This window comes from Perognathus longimembris, chromosome 3 (assembly GCF_023159225.1).
Source record: "Perognathus longimembris pacificus isolate PPM17 chromosome 3, ASM2315922v1, whole genome shotgun sequence".
In the NCBI taxonomy this organism is placed as follows: Eukaryota; Metazoa; Chordata; class Mammalia; order Rodentia; family Heteromyidae; genus Perognathus; species Perognathus longimembris.
The window spans coordinates 6840089-6857229 of NC_063163.1; the positions used below are offsets into that span (position 1 = coordinate 6840089).

Here is a 17141-nt window from a genome sequence, read left to right on the forward strand (position 1 = left end):
GTCTTGTGATTTTAGCTCTAAATACTCTGTAAAATATTTTTCTATGTCATTGATTCTTTGAGAAAAACATCTTTTGTTTTGTGGAAGAGGCCACATTCTAGATTTGGATTGTTGTTTCTTGATAATGTCAGGTAATAGATTTGATGAGCTCTGTACTCCCCAAACCATTCCATAGCTAGACTGGCAGTATAAATAAATATCTCATTCTCACATGGTCATCATAAATACACTACTACACGATATTTGCCAATCTAATAGGTGGGAAATAGTAACTCAATGTAATGTTAATTTGCATGAGTATATATATATGTGTGTGTGTATATATATATATATATATATATATATATGAGCCATACCTTAAAATTTCTTTTTAGACTGGGTTTTACTATGTAATCCAGGCTACCTGAGTTCACAGTCATCCTACCTCAGCCTTCCTGAGTGCTAATAGTTCTATGCCACCACATCCAGACATCTAAGAGCTCTTTTAAGTTTCTATGTAATTGAAACCTTGAGCAGTCTGTACATGTGTTTGTAAGTCCTGATTGTTTTCCTTAGTTTGCCATTGTCTTCGACTTTGTTCATGGATAGGTGTATCATGAGTGATCAGTCTTTCTATCTTAAACCATAGGTGCTTTTTCTATTCTGTCATGTCTACCTATGTGACTTATAGGAGTACATTAAGTATTTATCATATAGATTTTACACTTTTGCTATATATTTTTCTTCTTTTTATCATTTGTGTAAGATTTTTATCTTTGGTTAGTACACTCTAAATTCATTCTTTCAAATGAGAGATGCTGATTTTTATACTAATATTATACTGCTACTCTTCATAAACTCTGATTTCTTGTGTTGTTTATTTTTTCAATTTTTTAAAAAAATTATCTTATTTTTAAATTTAATTGTATTGTGAAGGTGATGTACAGAGGGGCAAGAGTTACATATGAAAGGTAGTGAGTATATTTTTTGTCATATTGGTTACCCCTTCCCTCCTTTTCCTCCCACCTTCCCTCCCCCACCCCGAGTTGTACAGTTAATTTCCAACATATTGTCTTGTGAGTATATAGCAGTCTACCCATTAGTTATTTTGATATTTCCAAGTCATATCACATGAAACAAAGATAGTTTTACCTTTTCTTTCAAATTCTTATGCATGTAACTGCTTTCCTGTGTTTGATTAGATTGGGTAATCAGCTGATAAAATAATGTAAATAATGTTGCAGACATGAGCATCTTTCCTTTGTTCCTGGTTTATCTGAAGTAAATCTGATGAGTGTTTTTTTTTGTGTGTGTGTGTGTATATGGGTGTGCCAGTCTTGGGGCTTCAACTCAAGGCCAGGACACTGTCCCTTAGCTCAAGGCTAGTTCTCTACCACTTGAGCCACAGCACCACTTCTGGCTTTTTTTATTTTAATTTTAATTTTTATTAACAAACTGATGTACAGAGAGGTTACAATTTCATATGTTAGGCATTGGATACATTTCTTGTACTGTTTCTTTTTCTATTTACGTGGTACTGAGGAATTGAATCCAGGGCTTCAAGCATGCTAGGCAAGCACTCTACCACCAAGCCACATTCCCAGGCCAATCTGATGAGTTTTGTGTTTGTTTGTTTTGAAGCTAAGCAATTGAAAGCATTTAAGCTTGAAGTATTTAAATGTTATCACTTCAGGGAAGAAACTTCATTTATGATTATTAAGTTGTGTCATGAATAGCTTTTGAATTTGGACAGATGATTATTTTTCTCCTCTTGCAATAGAATAGATTTCCTAACATTGAGCTATTTTTATGTTCCTGCAAGATTTCCCCATTAGGTAATTATATATTAGGTAATTATATATTGTTATTTTGTTTTTAATATACTATCATAATGTATTTATTGTTTTACTTATTTTAAATTCTGTCTAATCTTTGTCAGGCTCTGGTACTAGGTTTCTCTGTGTGTGTGTGTGTGTGTGTGTGTGTGTGTGTGTGTGTGTGTATGTATGTGCATGTGTGCATATCTGTGCTCTAAAGTTGTCTGAGAAGTCTTAGATTTTCTAACTTTAAAGTTTTGACATGAATCCCCTAGGTAACACGTGGCCCTAGAGCTTTGTCGGTGGAATCCTTTGCAGTATTTCCTACTTCTTCTGTGGAATTCCCTCTGCTGAGACCTGCCTGATTTATTGGGCTCTGTTTGGTGAAAAATATTTTCTTGGGAATTCATTTTAGTGACCATTTTGTTCTCCACTGCTGAGGTTCTCGTTCAATATTCCACTAGTACACACTAGTAATTTCTCTGTTTTGGAATCCTGTTGGCTCATGGGATAGGCGAGCACCCATGGCAAACTCTGTGAGTGGATTTGAGGATAACATTTAAGATGTGTAGGTCTTCTACAGAGGTGTCTCAACAGTTTTTCCAAGCACCAGGTTTATATGAGCATCACTTCAGCAAGTGCGTAGCTGTCTGGGGAGACCCACTGGGAAAGCTAATCTTGGGAGAAGGCTAACACACCTTTCCACTGGTAGGCCTAATCCTGGGCCACGCTGTGTGTCCGCCAGAAACACGGATGACCCCCATCTTATGTGTACATTGTTCCCAGGGCCGCAGCAGTCGCTGCCAATGAACTTCATAAGCTGCACATTCAAGGTGTAGCACTGGTGATTCTAATCCTCATTATGGACTTTTTTTTTTTTTTAAGATTGCAACTTGAGTGAAACAAATGTATGGCATTTTCCTAGAATAAAACTTTTGTTTTGTATCTGTTTAACGAATTAAGACATGGATTTCGCATGGCAAAGAAGACACCAGGCACCAGTCTGTCACAGCTAAGGATGGAAAGCACAGAGGAGGCGGGTGTGATACCTAAATTACACACTCACCGCAAGTGAACGCAGCTCTGAATGAACAGGATTTTTAATCATTTAATATTACAAGTTCAATCCATAGTGCCAAAAGAAAACCTGATTTATGCACAAGTTCTTTTTAAAATGTGGTCAATTAGCTACTTCTACTATTTCCCCACATTTTTTTATTAGTATCAGCTTTTTTTATATACGAGATGGGTCACATTTCCATATGTTCATATTTGCATACAATGGATTCTTGTTCAGAGTCACCCTCCCCCACCCCCACCCCCATCCTTTCCCTCTCCGCCCGCCTTCCCAAATCAGGCTCAGGTGTCACTGATCCATGTTCACACACCAACACAAGCCACTTTGGCCATAATCACCCTCCTTTCACTTCTGTATTTACCTTCTCCTTCACACACTAATGCCCACATGCTGGATAGGACCTGTTTTAAGTTCCAGTGTGTGCTCATTATTCAGAGAGTTTCATTGTTGTATTTTGAGTACACATGTACAGAACTTAGATCAGAACTTTTAAAATTCCCATCAAAAGTCAGCATGATAAGTTAGTTACTCATTAAAAATGAAAAATATCTTTCTGATTTTTTTTTGTCTTTAAGAATGGAAAATTGAAAATCACATATGTTTTTCCTACTTTCCATTCAGGAATGATTAGAGTAAACACAAATGTAATGCCTATTTTTCGCAGCATTGTATTGCTCACATCATCTTGATGTAGTCGGTACAATCCATCTCTCATGAAAGCTTGTACTCAGTAAGTACTAGCTAAGGCCCTAGATCCATGAGGTCCGACTACTCTTAGCTGAGCATTATGTCTGTCATTTCACTGGCTCTCCATCAAGGCCCCTCTGATCATTAGACATAGAATACTACAGATGCCTTCAATTGGATCATCATAAAACCAGATCTGTCATTCTGTGCGCATATGCTAGTACTGGAGTCTGAACTCAGTGTCCCTGTACGCTCCTCTAGCTTTTTCCCTCATGGCTGGTGCTCTACCACTTGTGCCACAGTCTACTTGTCACATTTTGGTGGTTAATTAGAGATAGAAATCTTACAGACTTTCCTGTCTAGGCTGGCTTCACACCACGATTCTCAAATTTCAGCCTCTGAGTAGCTAGGATTATAGACACGAGCCACCACTGGTGTCAGTTGTCTTTAAAACTTTTTTGTCACAGGCATAGTTTTGTTTTAAAGATTGCTCATTTTTTATATTTCCCCTGTATGCAGGATTCTGTCAGTTCTTACCTGCTAGTAATTTACTAATGCCTCCCCTGTAATTCTTCTTTGTGGAAGCAAATTGATCACAGAATCCCTAAACTCTTAGGATGATATTGATTTATGTTGTTGTAGAGTTTCCCATGTATTATAGACTGAGAATTCTTCCAACAATCACAGTTGTCTGTTTTTCATCTGCCAGTTGGCCTAGGTAAAATAGCAGGCATCCTTTGAACACTGTTGAAGTAATGACTAATAACTCTTAAGACATAGAGGCGGGCTCTGGGAAGCTGGGAAAATAAATCAAGCACCCACGAAGCTATGGTGCATATAATTTTGAGACCACAAAATATATCCTCATAAATGTATTGGTTTCTCTGCTAGTTAAATACTTGCAAGACAGTTTCAGTTACTTACTTATACTGGATAATTGATTGACAGCATCCAACTGTTTACCTTTGTACAATCTCACAGACAGGTCTTGAATAACTAATCTCTCCGTTGCCAGTATGTTGATTTCTTCCCATAGCTCAGGTGCTGTTCGCCCTCTATTTCTGTTGATGCAATAGACAGGTTAAAATCTTTGAAGTATGTGTCGGGTTCTGGTTACAAATTTTAGAAGGCACACAAAATGGAATCCAGGGTTGTACATCATAATATCAGATATAGAAGACAGTGTTGTATTCATTAAATTTTTTAAAAAATATTCAACCTTACCAGATATAGATAATAATAGGATAGTAATTTCAGTTCTACAAATTCAATTCAACTTACAACTTCCCTGCAATTCAAAATGATGTAAAGCTTGACACTTTTTCTCTCCTCAGCTCATCTAGGAGTGCAGGTTTTCCCTTCTTTGGGTATAAACCATATGATAGCCATGACATTTACTTAAATAGCCTCTTAGTCTTCCTTGCTTTCCAGAGCCAAGTCTGCTTTCAAAATATCTCGTTGTCAGTGTTTTCATAACTATGAGTCACCAAATTGGGTTGACTGTATCGCCTTTTGCACATTCACTTGGGAGCTAGCAGTGTTCCTCTAATTTCTCTACAGAACTGATCTGTTCATTTTTCCTACCATGTTTATAGCTTTGATATAAGTTATTAGGCCTATGTGTTACCTGGCTTTGTTGACATCTGTTTCTCAACAAAATGTGTGGTAGTAGTTGTTTTTGATGTTGGCGGTGATGGTTGTGATTGATGGTGATGGTATGTGTTTGCTAGGCATTCATTATCTTTTATAAAACATTAAGTTCATATCTCATATCTTCATCTGAGATATGAAGATACCTGAGACAACTTTCACTACATATTTTATTGCCTGTTTTGTGAACAACAAATTATTGCTAGGAGCGTCTCAAAGAAATATGTTATTGATTTATTATGTTTTACTAAGCATGGAAATCTATGGGAATTATTTTATTTTCCAAAATATCCTGAAGCACATTTTATATGTTACACTCTCTTCTACTTTTATTTCTTTGTGGGTTTTAAGGCGGGAATGACGGGTATCTAAGTTGAAAATTGAGTTACATAGATGAAGACAGGTCTAGAAGCCACTAAAACAGTCTGTTTGGGTTTCTAACTCTAACCTAGAGAAGCTTTCTGATTTGTTATTCCAAAGGAGATTTCTAAGATTCTTCTTTTATTAAAATATCCATTCTAGCATCAGAATAGAGTTCCTACTAGAAAACAGAGACATCTTCTTTGTCTTTCTTTTACATCTGAAATCCAAATTAAATTAATCACAATATTATTTGTTCTTTGCAAAGTAAGGCCAATTTCTTCCTTACTTCCATATTACTTGAAGTAAATTCCTGGGTGATTTTCCTTCTAGTACTTGTCACCATGCAGTTTTAAAGGCCTCCATGTTGACTATGGCATGCTCTTATCTTTAGGAAGAGCACTAGTTTAGGATACAAACAGCCTCTAACAATGATCTCTGTTCCTTTAGGGGTAGAGTTAGTGTGGCTAAAAGAATAAATAGTGGGATTTTCCTTTTGCATGCATTTAACATTTTATACTTGATGTTATGAAATTCCTCATAATTCATAATTAATTCTCTTTGAAATGAGATCATTTGAAAGGCTGAAAATATTACATTTGAAAGTCCATTCTCTTATGTCACAAAAATTGTGCATTTTTTTTTTTACTGTTTTTTTCTACAGAATTTTTTTTCTAATTATTTTTGCCAGATAATGCATGTAACTTTTCCTTCTAGGGGGACAACTCCTATGTGAAAGACCGCTGGTGTGTTTTTGATGGATTTATGGTCTTTTGCCTTTGGGTGTCATTGGTGTTACAGGTATGTAAATACATCATATCACAAGGGATGTTTTCCTAAATGAACATTATTTTGCATTTAAAGTTTAAATAGAAGCATTCCTTTGAGGTTTCAGATTTTTTTTTTATTAAAGAACTATATATATAGCAAATGTGTGTAAATTCATACAGCTCAAGTTTTGATACATATTGATGGAAAAGTCTAATTGTGACATTTTAATTACTGTTGACAACATTTACAAACTTTCTTAGAAATGAGAATCAATGCTTAGCCGGGCTATTGATTAGCTTGATTGAATGCTTAGCCAGGCTACTACTAGCTATTCAGGAGGCTAAGATCTGAGGTTTGAAGTCATTTTAGGCAGTAAATCTGACTTTTATCACCAATTAGTCAGCAAAAAGCCCTAAGTGGAGCTGTGGCCCAAGTGGTAGCATACCAAACGTGGACAAAAAGGCCAAATGAGAACACGAGGCCCTGAGTACAACCCCCAATATCAGCACCAAAAAAAGAAAAGAAAGAAAATCCATGCTTATGAAATCAATATAATAATGCAGTCATCAATCAAAATAAAGGAAGTGATCTAGACTAAGAACTCTCTATTTGTAAAATTAAAAATTAAATTTAAAACAAAATTCTGGTCTCTCTTATGATTAAATACTTATTTTAAATAACTAAGTAAATTAATATAGATATATTGATCAACATGAAATACTACACTACAAATACTTTACTATAAGAAATAAAAATATATGAAAAATGTTCAATGAAAGACTATATTGGAAAATAGTAGAATTTAATTCCACATATTGTTTTATTGTTTCTTCATCTTTTGGCTAAGATCAAGTTATTCTATATATTTTCTCAGGTAAGGTTTTATATTTAATATTCACTGGAAAACAAAGGTTCTTCTTTTACTGAGTTTCTTTGATTTCATTTGATTCTGGTAGTGAGGTACAACCTGAGACCTAACTTTTTAACAAAATATCAAGTGAAGAGTACATTATTGCTGACTATAGATAGAAGGCTGAAGAGCAGATCTCTAGCGGTTACTCATCTAGTCCTTGTATCAAAAAATTCAGGGGAAAAGAAATTCTTAGTTCATTATGCTAATACATGAAAGTGTTTATTGATAAACTGTCTTCCCTTCCTTATTTTTATAAAGATTACCTCTGCAGCAGTCTAATTTCATCTGATGTATCAATGTGTTCATTTTCATTTGATAACTGTTGTGTGCTAAACACTTTCGAATTACTTTTCCTCTGTTAAAAAGTAGTAAAATTAGCCAGGAATTGTTGGCTCACCCTTGTAAGCCTAGCCCTGTAAGCTGTGGTCTGATGATTGCAGTTTAAAGCCATCACAAGAAGGAAAGGCTGCGATACTCTTTTCTCCAATTAGCCACCAAAAAGCCAGAAGTTGAGCTTAAGTGGTAGAGAAAAAAATATATCGGGGCAAACGCGTAGGCCCTGAGTTCAAGCCCCAGGATAACACACACACACACACACACACACACACACACACACACACACACACACAGTAAAATTCTTTTCTCATACTTATAGTAATATTTTAACAATTTCTTCATTCTCTTCTAGATATTCAAATATCTCCATCAAGTAACATTATCCGTGAGAGACATTTAGCAGCTTATTCTAAATAGGTATCTGTTTTAGTCAGGAAAAGGATGCCTTATGAATTAGGAAAGGAACCAGATGAATGGCATTTTCCTTAGGTGGTGTGCTTGTTTGTTGTAACAAAGCTACAGCTTCAAAATGTGCTCAGACGAAAAATCGATTTTGAGCTGGACATGAAAGCTGCTGCCCATAATCTTGGCAACTTGGAAGCCTGAGACTGGGAAGATCATAGGTTTTTTGGACAGCTCAGACGAAAAGTTCATTTCAACCCCTTACCCCCCCCCAAAAGAAAGGGCTGTGTGTGGTGGTCCCCAGCTAAAGCACCCCAGCAGGATGCCTATGTAAGACAAACAAATTCTAGGCCTACTTCACCAAAAAATGGACACTACTTTAAAAGAGAAGATGGTGCAGACGGTGTGGCAGAGAGGTAGAGTGCCCACAGAGCAAGGGCAGCAAGTCTGGGTTCAAACCCCAGAACTACAAAACAAGAAGAAAAGAAAATCGGTTATGGCGGCAAGTAATATGAAGGGTAGAAGGTACAGTTTTGGCTTTTTGCCAGCGCATTCCGTTACTACAGCCTCATTCATCCTCTCTCTTCATCGACAGGTGTTTGAAATTGCTGACATCGTCGATCAGATGTCACCCTGGGGCATGCTGCGAATCCCACGGCCACTCATTATGATCCGGGCATTCCGGATTTATTTCCGGTTTGAACTGCCAAGGACCAGAATTACAAATATTTTAAAGTAGGACACAGTTGGTTGCATAAATTTAAAGAGGAAAGTTTAGGTCAATTCTTTTGCAATATTATGTATTTTACCTCTTTTTTTTTTTTTTAACCTAGGCGATCAGGAGAACAAATATGGAGTGTTTCAATATTCCTACTTTTCTTTCTACTTCTTTATGGAATTTTAGGAGTTCAGATGTTTGGGACGTTTACCTATCACTGCGTAGTGAATGACACAAAACCAGGGTAAGTTTATCCCCTGACTGTACGTTAGTCTAGGTAATTAACAAGAGCTTTACTGTGACTTTTGTTCAAAAGACGTTGCTGCCCAGAGTTTTTTAAAACAGTGCCTCTGAAATCCGGGATTCATGTTCTTTGATTCCTTCACATAATTTTATCCATTTTCAAAGGTCAGATGTTGCACACAAGTCACCTTGAAAACTACAGATGTCCAAGTGTACATTAGAAGCCTTCCCCTAAGTGGCACTGGAAAAGTGTGCTAACATCACCAATAAAAGTCTTCATGGTGTTAGGGTGAGCTACGGGTTAAGAAAGATCTACATTTTTATAGTAACTATATCATCCTTCCCCAAAGCAGTGCCCTCAACCTGTTATTTCATCATGTCATTTCTAGATAAAAGACTATTGACTACTAGTTATCTACTATCAGTTATATTGACTACCCTAGTTATATCTCTAAAACCCAGGGGACTAAGCCATTTTTATTGGTGATATTAATAATTTGCATTTTCTTTCTTTCTTATGTTTTATTTATTAGTTGTATTTATACACTCACATATTTTTGGACTACTTAATTTTCTCTGCCATCCATTTTCTATGCTGGTTTCTGATCCTTATTATTTCTTTTTCTGCTTTGTATTTCCATCTTTCTTAACCCATACAATGAAAACATATCAATATCTTTAAATATTTCTCTTTTGTTTGGTAAGTGTTTAGAATACCATTTTCCTTCTAAGAACTGCTTTAAATTACATCTCTAACTTTCAGTATGTTTACTTTAATTTTTTTTCTAATTTTACTCATGGGTATTTCTTTGACCTGTAAGTAATTTAGGAGGATGAATTTGGAGGGGGAACACCGTGTGTGTGTGTGTGTGTGTGTGTGTGTGTGTGTGTGTGTGTGTGTCTGTTCTTGTGTGTTGCTAGACATGAAACCTATGGATTCATGAATACTAGGTAAGTGCTCTATCAATGAGATACATCTCTAGCCCCAAAAGATGCGATTTTTTTCTAAGTGTTTTTATTGGTATGTCATTTTATTTTGTTGTGGCCAGACAATAAGCTCTGTAAAATTTTAACTACTTGAAATTAATTAATCATTTTAAGCACTAGCATTTGGTCTAAGCTCGTGGCAATTCCTTGAGACTTTTAAAAGAATTCAGGTCCACAGTTTTTGAGTGCTATTTTATAAATACAATCTTAGTGAATTTTCCTTAGCTGTAGGTATTTAAGCTTGTTTATTTCTTTGTCTTATAATTTTAGTTGTTCTGTCAGTTATCAAAACTGAATTGTAACATTTTCTAAACACATCAAAAACATTCAACTTCTTTTTTTAGTTCTATCTACTTTTGCTTTATGGAATTGGCACCTCCAATTAGGAACTTGAACGCAAAATGTCATCCTGTCTTTCTGATGATCTGATGATCATTGTAAAATTGAAACATACTGAACTAGGATCTATGAATTCAAGGTATGTGGTGGATCAAGAACTTGATCTTTCAAAATTTGCTTTAACAATAACAATTAGATTTTATAACTCTAATTTTTAACCAGCCTTTATCTCAATAATCAATTGATAGCTCTTCACAATGACTTAAAATACAACATACTAATATGTATTCCTGGCTTGGCCATGAAAGTAAATGCATTGGTAAGTTCCTATTTAGAATGATCCACATGCTTTTGAGCCCATTCAACCCAGTGTTGAGGTAAAATTAAAAAGGGACCCAGCGGTAACACAACTGGCATACTTAGTCAGATGCTTTAATTAGCCTCTCTCATTCCATCTCCAAACTCTTGGACTTTGAGGAGTTGCTTTTTTTAAAATAAGGGAAATTAATCAACTAGTGTCCACCAATTTATTTTGCCCTTCCCTGCACTCTCTGAAATGTAGAATTCGGGGTAGGAAACAATTGGAATTCTTGTACACCGTTGATCAGGATAGAAAGTGGTGCATCTACTTCAACTGACAGCTTTATTTTTCAAAAACTGGATAGTCATTTGCCATATCTCTTATTCATTCCACTCCAGATTAGTCAGAAAAAGTGAAAACTGTATTCCTATACAACTAGGAAATGCGTTACATTTACACATGGAGGTTCATACTAACTTTATTTGATAGTCATGAGAACTGGTGACAGCTCACTGAGTGTGGTACCACAGCTCTCCTTCCCCAGCTCTTGTCTACCTGTCACTCAGTTCATCTGGTCTCCATTACACTTGATGGATCCATTTGACCATCTTCTGACAGACTCGAGAACTCTTAAATTACAGTGTGGCTTTATGCATGGGGTCCGTTCCAGCTGGTAGCCTTACAACAGGCCCAGTACTCAGTCTTCTGCCCCCTGTGGGCATTGGGAGAAAAGCTTTTGGAAGGGGACTCAGCTCCATGGCTATCACCAGCCTTCTAGCTCTTGTCTTTCCCTTCCACCCACCTAGTCCCCTCACTCCCATGTATGTAGATATTTGGGAATGTATTTTTTCTTTCTGTATAAAATACAGTTTTAAATGCTTTTACCCAACAGAGTGAGTTGTTTGCCCTGGAAGGAGCTGGTTTCAGTGTAGTCCATTTTTCTAAAACAAACATTCAGGTGCTTAGGCCTTTTCCTTTTGCTTTTCTTGTTTTCTTGTGAGGACTTTGGGAATTCATATGGGAAAAGCTGAGGGGGAGACACTGTGTTCCATTCATCTTCATCTCCAGTACCTGGTATCGTAGCACAGAATTAGCATTTCATAACTATGGTTCACAGTCATGGTTGATAATGTATTTTATCTAGATACTAACATCCCAGCAAATCAATAAATGAAAATATTTTCATGATATTTTCTTTTGTTTAAGCTCTTGAAAATAAACTCAGAGAACTGTAAAAATGAATAAAATGGAATAGACACGTGTTTAAAGACAGGCATGAAGAAATTATTACTGTTAAGTTTTAAAAAATATTTTAAGTAGTTGTCCAAAGGAATTGCCATTTTACAAGGTAGATGGGAATTCAATGCATTTTGATTGATGTCACCCCTTTTAGTCTCCTCCCCCATCCCTCCCAACCTACCCCTTAGAAAAAAAGGAAAAGTGAGAAAAGTAAGTCATTAAATTGGGGGAAAGAGAGATGGGACAAAAATATAAAAGAAAACATTCATAGAAGACAAAAGTAGTAAATTGATACAGATACAGGGTAAGAAAACGGTAGGAAGCAGTGAGGGGGAGCTGGTTGTACAGGTGAGAGAAGAGAAGAGCTCAGGGAAGAGAATCTGTGGCTAGGTCATCATTTTTTTTTCAAGGGAGATAAGCGAAGCAATCAGATGTCTAGCTTGTTCTGTGAGTGAATATGAGAACGAGCAAAGCTCTGTGTCGATGGGAAACCTAAGCATGGAGAGTAAGCAGAGGATGCCCTTTGGAGGGAAATGCCACCCTTAGAGAACTGATGAGCTCAGGGGCTGATTGAAACCACGTCAGAATGTAAGACACACAGAACTTGTGACTACAGCTGGAAGATGGTAAAGGCACCATGCATTACGTGTTAGCACACATATTAAATTGCAAAGACATGTTCACAACAGACTGATGTAGCATTGCATAAAGGCATCAATTGGAAGAAGGATACGAGGTTTCCATAACTATAGTCCTTGAGATAAATCACCAGCTGCGGTGGGCAGCTCTATACACTACACTCAGTTTTCAAAACTGAATAGCACTGAGGAAGATGTTGCAGGACCTCTTACATTCTGACCCATCAGCTTGTCACATCGTCTTAAAAATATGCTTCATGATGAGCAGTTCTGTAGCTGCTGACAGAAGGTTCTGGAGACATCACTGTGATGGGATGGCTACACTTCCTCCTTCTCATTGAGAGAAACCTACCAACAGCATGACCTACCCACTTTTGTCTTTTCATATGACACTTATGATTTATGCAGAAAATACCCTACCTAGCCACATGGTACCTAATAATCACAATTTTCATGGTTTTGGAGACACATTTCAAGAGCCAGTTTTCTTTTCTTTTCTAGCTCAGTGTGACTTGAGTTTTCAAGTCCCACGCCTAAGCAGAAAAACTGTCAACACCATTTTACCGTTAATTCTAGCCTAGACACCAATTTAATTTTATTTTTAGAGATTCAAGAACTGTCCACATTCAAAATAAAACTTAGCAAAGTCTCAATTTATGAAGAACTCTCAACTTTCTTTGTTTCCTTTTGTGGTTCCTTAAATCCTAGTTTTGTACCCTCATGAATGAACCTGCAGGACATTGTTTGAAAGGAAAGGAGCCAGTCACAAAGAGATACTCTTGTGGATGTGGGACAGAAACATGTTGATGCACAGAAGTGCAAATAGGATGGTGTTTATCAGAACCCAGAGGTTGGCAGAAGTGGTAAGGGAATGGAGTTTCACCTAGACAAGAAAATACATTTGGGGACCTCTTACATAGCTGGGCAACTATAGCCAAACACATTCTATAATTCAAATTAACAAAGAGACCTGGGCACCCGGTGGGTGGTGTACACCTATAATCCTAGCTACTCAGAAGGCCGAGATCTGACAGTAGTGATTTGAAGCCAACTCAGGAAAGAAAGTGCTTGAGACTCTTGTCTCCAGTTAACCAGCAAAAAAAAACCAACAAAAATGAAAACCAAAAAAACCAGAAGTGATGCTATGGCTCAAGTGCCAGTGTTCAGCAAAAAAGAAAAAAAGCTAAGGCACAATGCCCAGGCTTTGAGTTCAAGCCCTGATACTGGCACCTAACAAACACACACACACACACACACACACACACACACACACACACACACACACACACTCACTCTTCAAATGTACTACCACAAAAAAGTTAAGTAGTTTAGATGTTGGTTATGTTAACTAGCTTTATTTAATCATTCTATACTGAATGTCAAGATACCACATCTTGCTCCAAAAGTGTAATGAATACACTTATAGTTGGTCAGTTCTACTACAAAGACTTTCTCATAATCCGTGCTTGCATTGTCAGCGCTCGATACTGCCAAATGATGTTGGGATCTCTTTATCAATTTTTCTGATTTCAGAATTAATTGATTTGAATGCGTGATGGCCTATTAGGAGGAGTGCTTTTAGACCAGAGGTTTGTCCATCTTGGGTTTCACGTCTGACAATGGATTCTGTTTAATCTGTGAGGCAAAGGGGATCAAGAACGAAGCGACTCAGTGCATGCAATTTTGCTTTGAAATAGAACCTATTTCTTTAAAAACCCACAAGAAATGAATCTTAATGTGTCTTCAGCAGAATAATGATGATGAACAGCAACATAAAGCAATTGTGAATAGAGTAATGAGATTTGACTGAGCAATGCAGCTCATTTTCAAAAGAAAGTTAAGAAGAGCAATGTCCTGTAGCAGAAGCAGGGGCTTCAAAGGGTCAGATGTGATCGTAGCTATCTCCCTGGAGCAGAGACAAGACCATGTCAAACTGAGAAAAGACTCACCCGACACCTTATTATCATTCCCGAGAAAGCAGGGCAAGGTATTCATCAGTCTGTATCAAATAATGAAATCTTTTCCCAAGAATAAGGTTATTAGAAAAGCTTTAAGGTAAGTAAATCTAAGTGTTAAATTTGTAAAACTTTACCATAGAGAGAATAAGAGTTTCAGCCACAGGGCCAGATCATCATTTGCAACGATGAACAGTCAGGTGTAAGAACTGACCACAGACCATCCGTGCCCAGGACAATCCCAGGCTGCCCCTGTTAGGGTGTGAGTTATGACCGTGACTGAAGGCTGCTTCTTGGTGTGGCTTCTGTATGCTCTGGTCACCCTTCTCAGGAGCAGCATTTAGAACTTAGTGATGCTGCGTGAGATGTCATTAAGAGGTATGCTAGTGATGTTAGAAACCTAGATTTGGGACAGTTTGTTACTGCCACCTAAATAACATTTAGGTACTGAATGAGTAAACTTAAAATTTTGTCGTATAAATTCTGTTCATAGGATAATGATTTTGTAGTTTTGTGCCAGTGCTATCTATAGCTTGAACTCGGGGCCTGGGCACTGGCTCTTAACTTTTTCATTGAAAGTTAGGGCTCCACCAGTTGAGCTATACCCTCACTTCTTGCTTTTTGGGTAGTTAGATTAGAGCTGGGTCTCACAGATTTTGCTGCCCAGACTAGCTTTGAACTACAAGCTTCTAATTTCATGCTCCTGGGTAGCTAGGATTTCAGATGTGAGCCACAAGTGCCTACAAAAAGTAATCATTTATTTTGCCCCCGTACTGAAGCTTGGATTCAGAGTCTACACACTGTTCCTGAACATATTTGCTCAAGGCTGGTGCTCTATGGCTTGAGTCACACGTCCACTACCAGCTTTTTAGGGGTTAATTGGACATCAGAGTCTCTTCCTGAGTATGATCCTCAAATCTCAGCTTCCTGAGTAGCTAGGATTAAAGCTGTGAGCCACTGACATCTGGCTAAAGGAATGACTTTTAATCGTGAAAATAATCATAAAAATAAAGTTAGAAAGATAGTGGAACTTAAGAACATAATTTCTGTGGACTTTGGCTGTAGATAATGTTTTAGAAATTTATAAAAATCATACGTATCTCAAGAGTCTTACAAAGTCTATAAACCCTTCTGTTTAAGTTTCTTTTAAAAAGAGGAAGAGTAAGAGCTGCATTTAACTTACCTTACAGGATTTGTGCAGAGATTTCTACCAGGATACAAGGTACGAGAATGTATTAGAATTGTTATTGGGAAACTTTTTAGTTCAAATACTTAAATAAGAAGCAGAATATTGCAAATAAGGGTCTTCTGTAAATTAATATTTATCCAGGTATTTTTCATTTGTTGTTAATTTTTAGAACAATTTGAAAAGGAATATTGCTTCCATTTTGCTGATGGAGATCCAGACCCAGTGAGCTATATCCATTCCAGCTGGTAGGGGAGAGAGTAGAATTTGAACTAAGCTTATTACATAGCTGGAGCAAATATTTTCACTCCACATTCATAAGCCTAACTACACACTCAGATCCACCTCTGTATGCCTAACTCTCCTGATACATGTCATATACCTCCTATGCATAGAGGAAATTAAAGTCCAGATTACATGTTCTCCCTGTCCTTTGTATAGACATTAACTTCCAGAACATTCAGCCTCATTTGAATCTATAAAATGATTGTAGGTGATAGGGTTCAGTACCCCATACGTTTCTTTTGAAATTATCCTTTTGCACAAACTATGAAAATAATGAGCCATCTGGACCACCATTTTTATGTGTGGTGGCCACAGTTCTCTGCCACTTTGGAAATGAGTAAAGGAATAGAAAAATCATCTGAAAATGCTCAGCTTATCAATAAAGAGAAATTCTTAGAATATGTCCCAATTTAACTTGTTTATTTAAAAAATGTGATGTCAGTATAACTTTCTACCACCTACTATTTACCGTCTTTCATAATCCCACCTAAAGTTAGACAACACTATTCAAAGTTGTTTTTAAAAATAGGTAAATAACTTATCTTTGTAAATAAGACCCTCGCCTGGCCAATACGTAGGATCTTTGAATTAATTCTGGCAAAAGAAGGGTAGACAGTGTTGAAAGGAAGCCAAGTAGTTCTCTACAATGAACATTGAAGGCAGGACAGAGGCAGAGCAGGTTTTCTGTAGGCCTAAGCACTGGAGAGGCACAGCATCTAAATCCAGGGTTAGCTTTCAGCAAGACAGTAGACCTTTTTTATCATCTACTACTAAGTGTAAGACATACCATAAATGGTATTAGAAGACATGGTCTCTTGGGTATAAAAGTATGAAGTGGTACTGGGAATATGGCCTAGTGGCAAGAGTGCTTGCCTCGTATACATGAAGCCCTGGGTTTGATTCCTCAGCACCACATATATAGAAAACGGCCAGAAGTGGTGCTGTGGCTCAAATGGTAGAGTGCTAGCCTTGAGCAAAGAGAAGCCAGGGACAGTGTTCAGACCCTGAGTCCAAGGCTGGCAAAAAAAAAAAAAAAAAAAAAAAGGTGTGAAGTATGTGTGTGATTCTTATAGGTTTAATTAGAAATTCTGTTTATTTTTTTCTTACTAGAATTAACCACTTAAATACAACAAAACTACAAAAGTGTTCTCTGTTGCATATGGATTTGTCCTGCTCTATCTTTCTTTGCATTCTTAACAAGTTCTCAGGGATTTACACCTTCAGGAAAGACATTGCCGCTTGGTCTCTGTGTTTATT

At 37.0% G+C, this 17141-nt stretch overlaps 1 protein-coding gene across 1 annotated transcript in view; it reads left to right on the top strand.

The window, feature by feature from the left end:
- Nalcn (sodium leak channel, non-selective) overlaps positions 1–17141 on the top strand; it is a 212017-nt gene that overhangs the window by 19148 nt on the left and 175728 nt on the right. The window contains exons 4-6 of the mRNA XM_048341128.1: positions 6289–6372; positions 8589–8728; positions 8827–8955. Of these exons, the coding sequence (XP_048197085.1) occupies positions 6289–6372; positions 8589–8728; positions 8827–8955 (353 nt within the window). The remainder of the gene's footprint in view (positions 1–6288; positions 6373–8588; positions 8729–8826; positions 8956–17141) is intronic.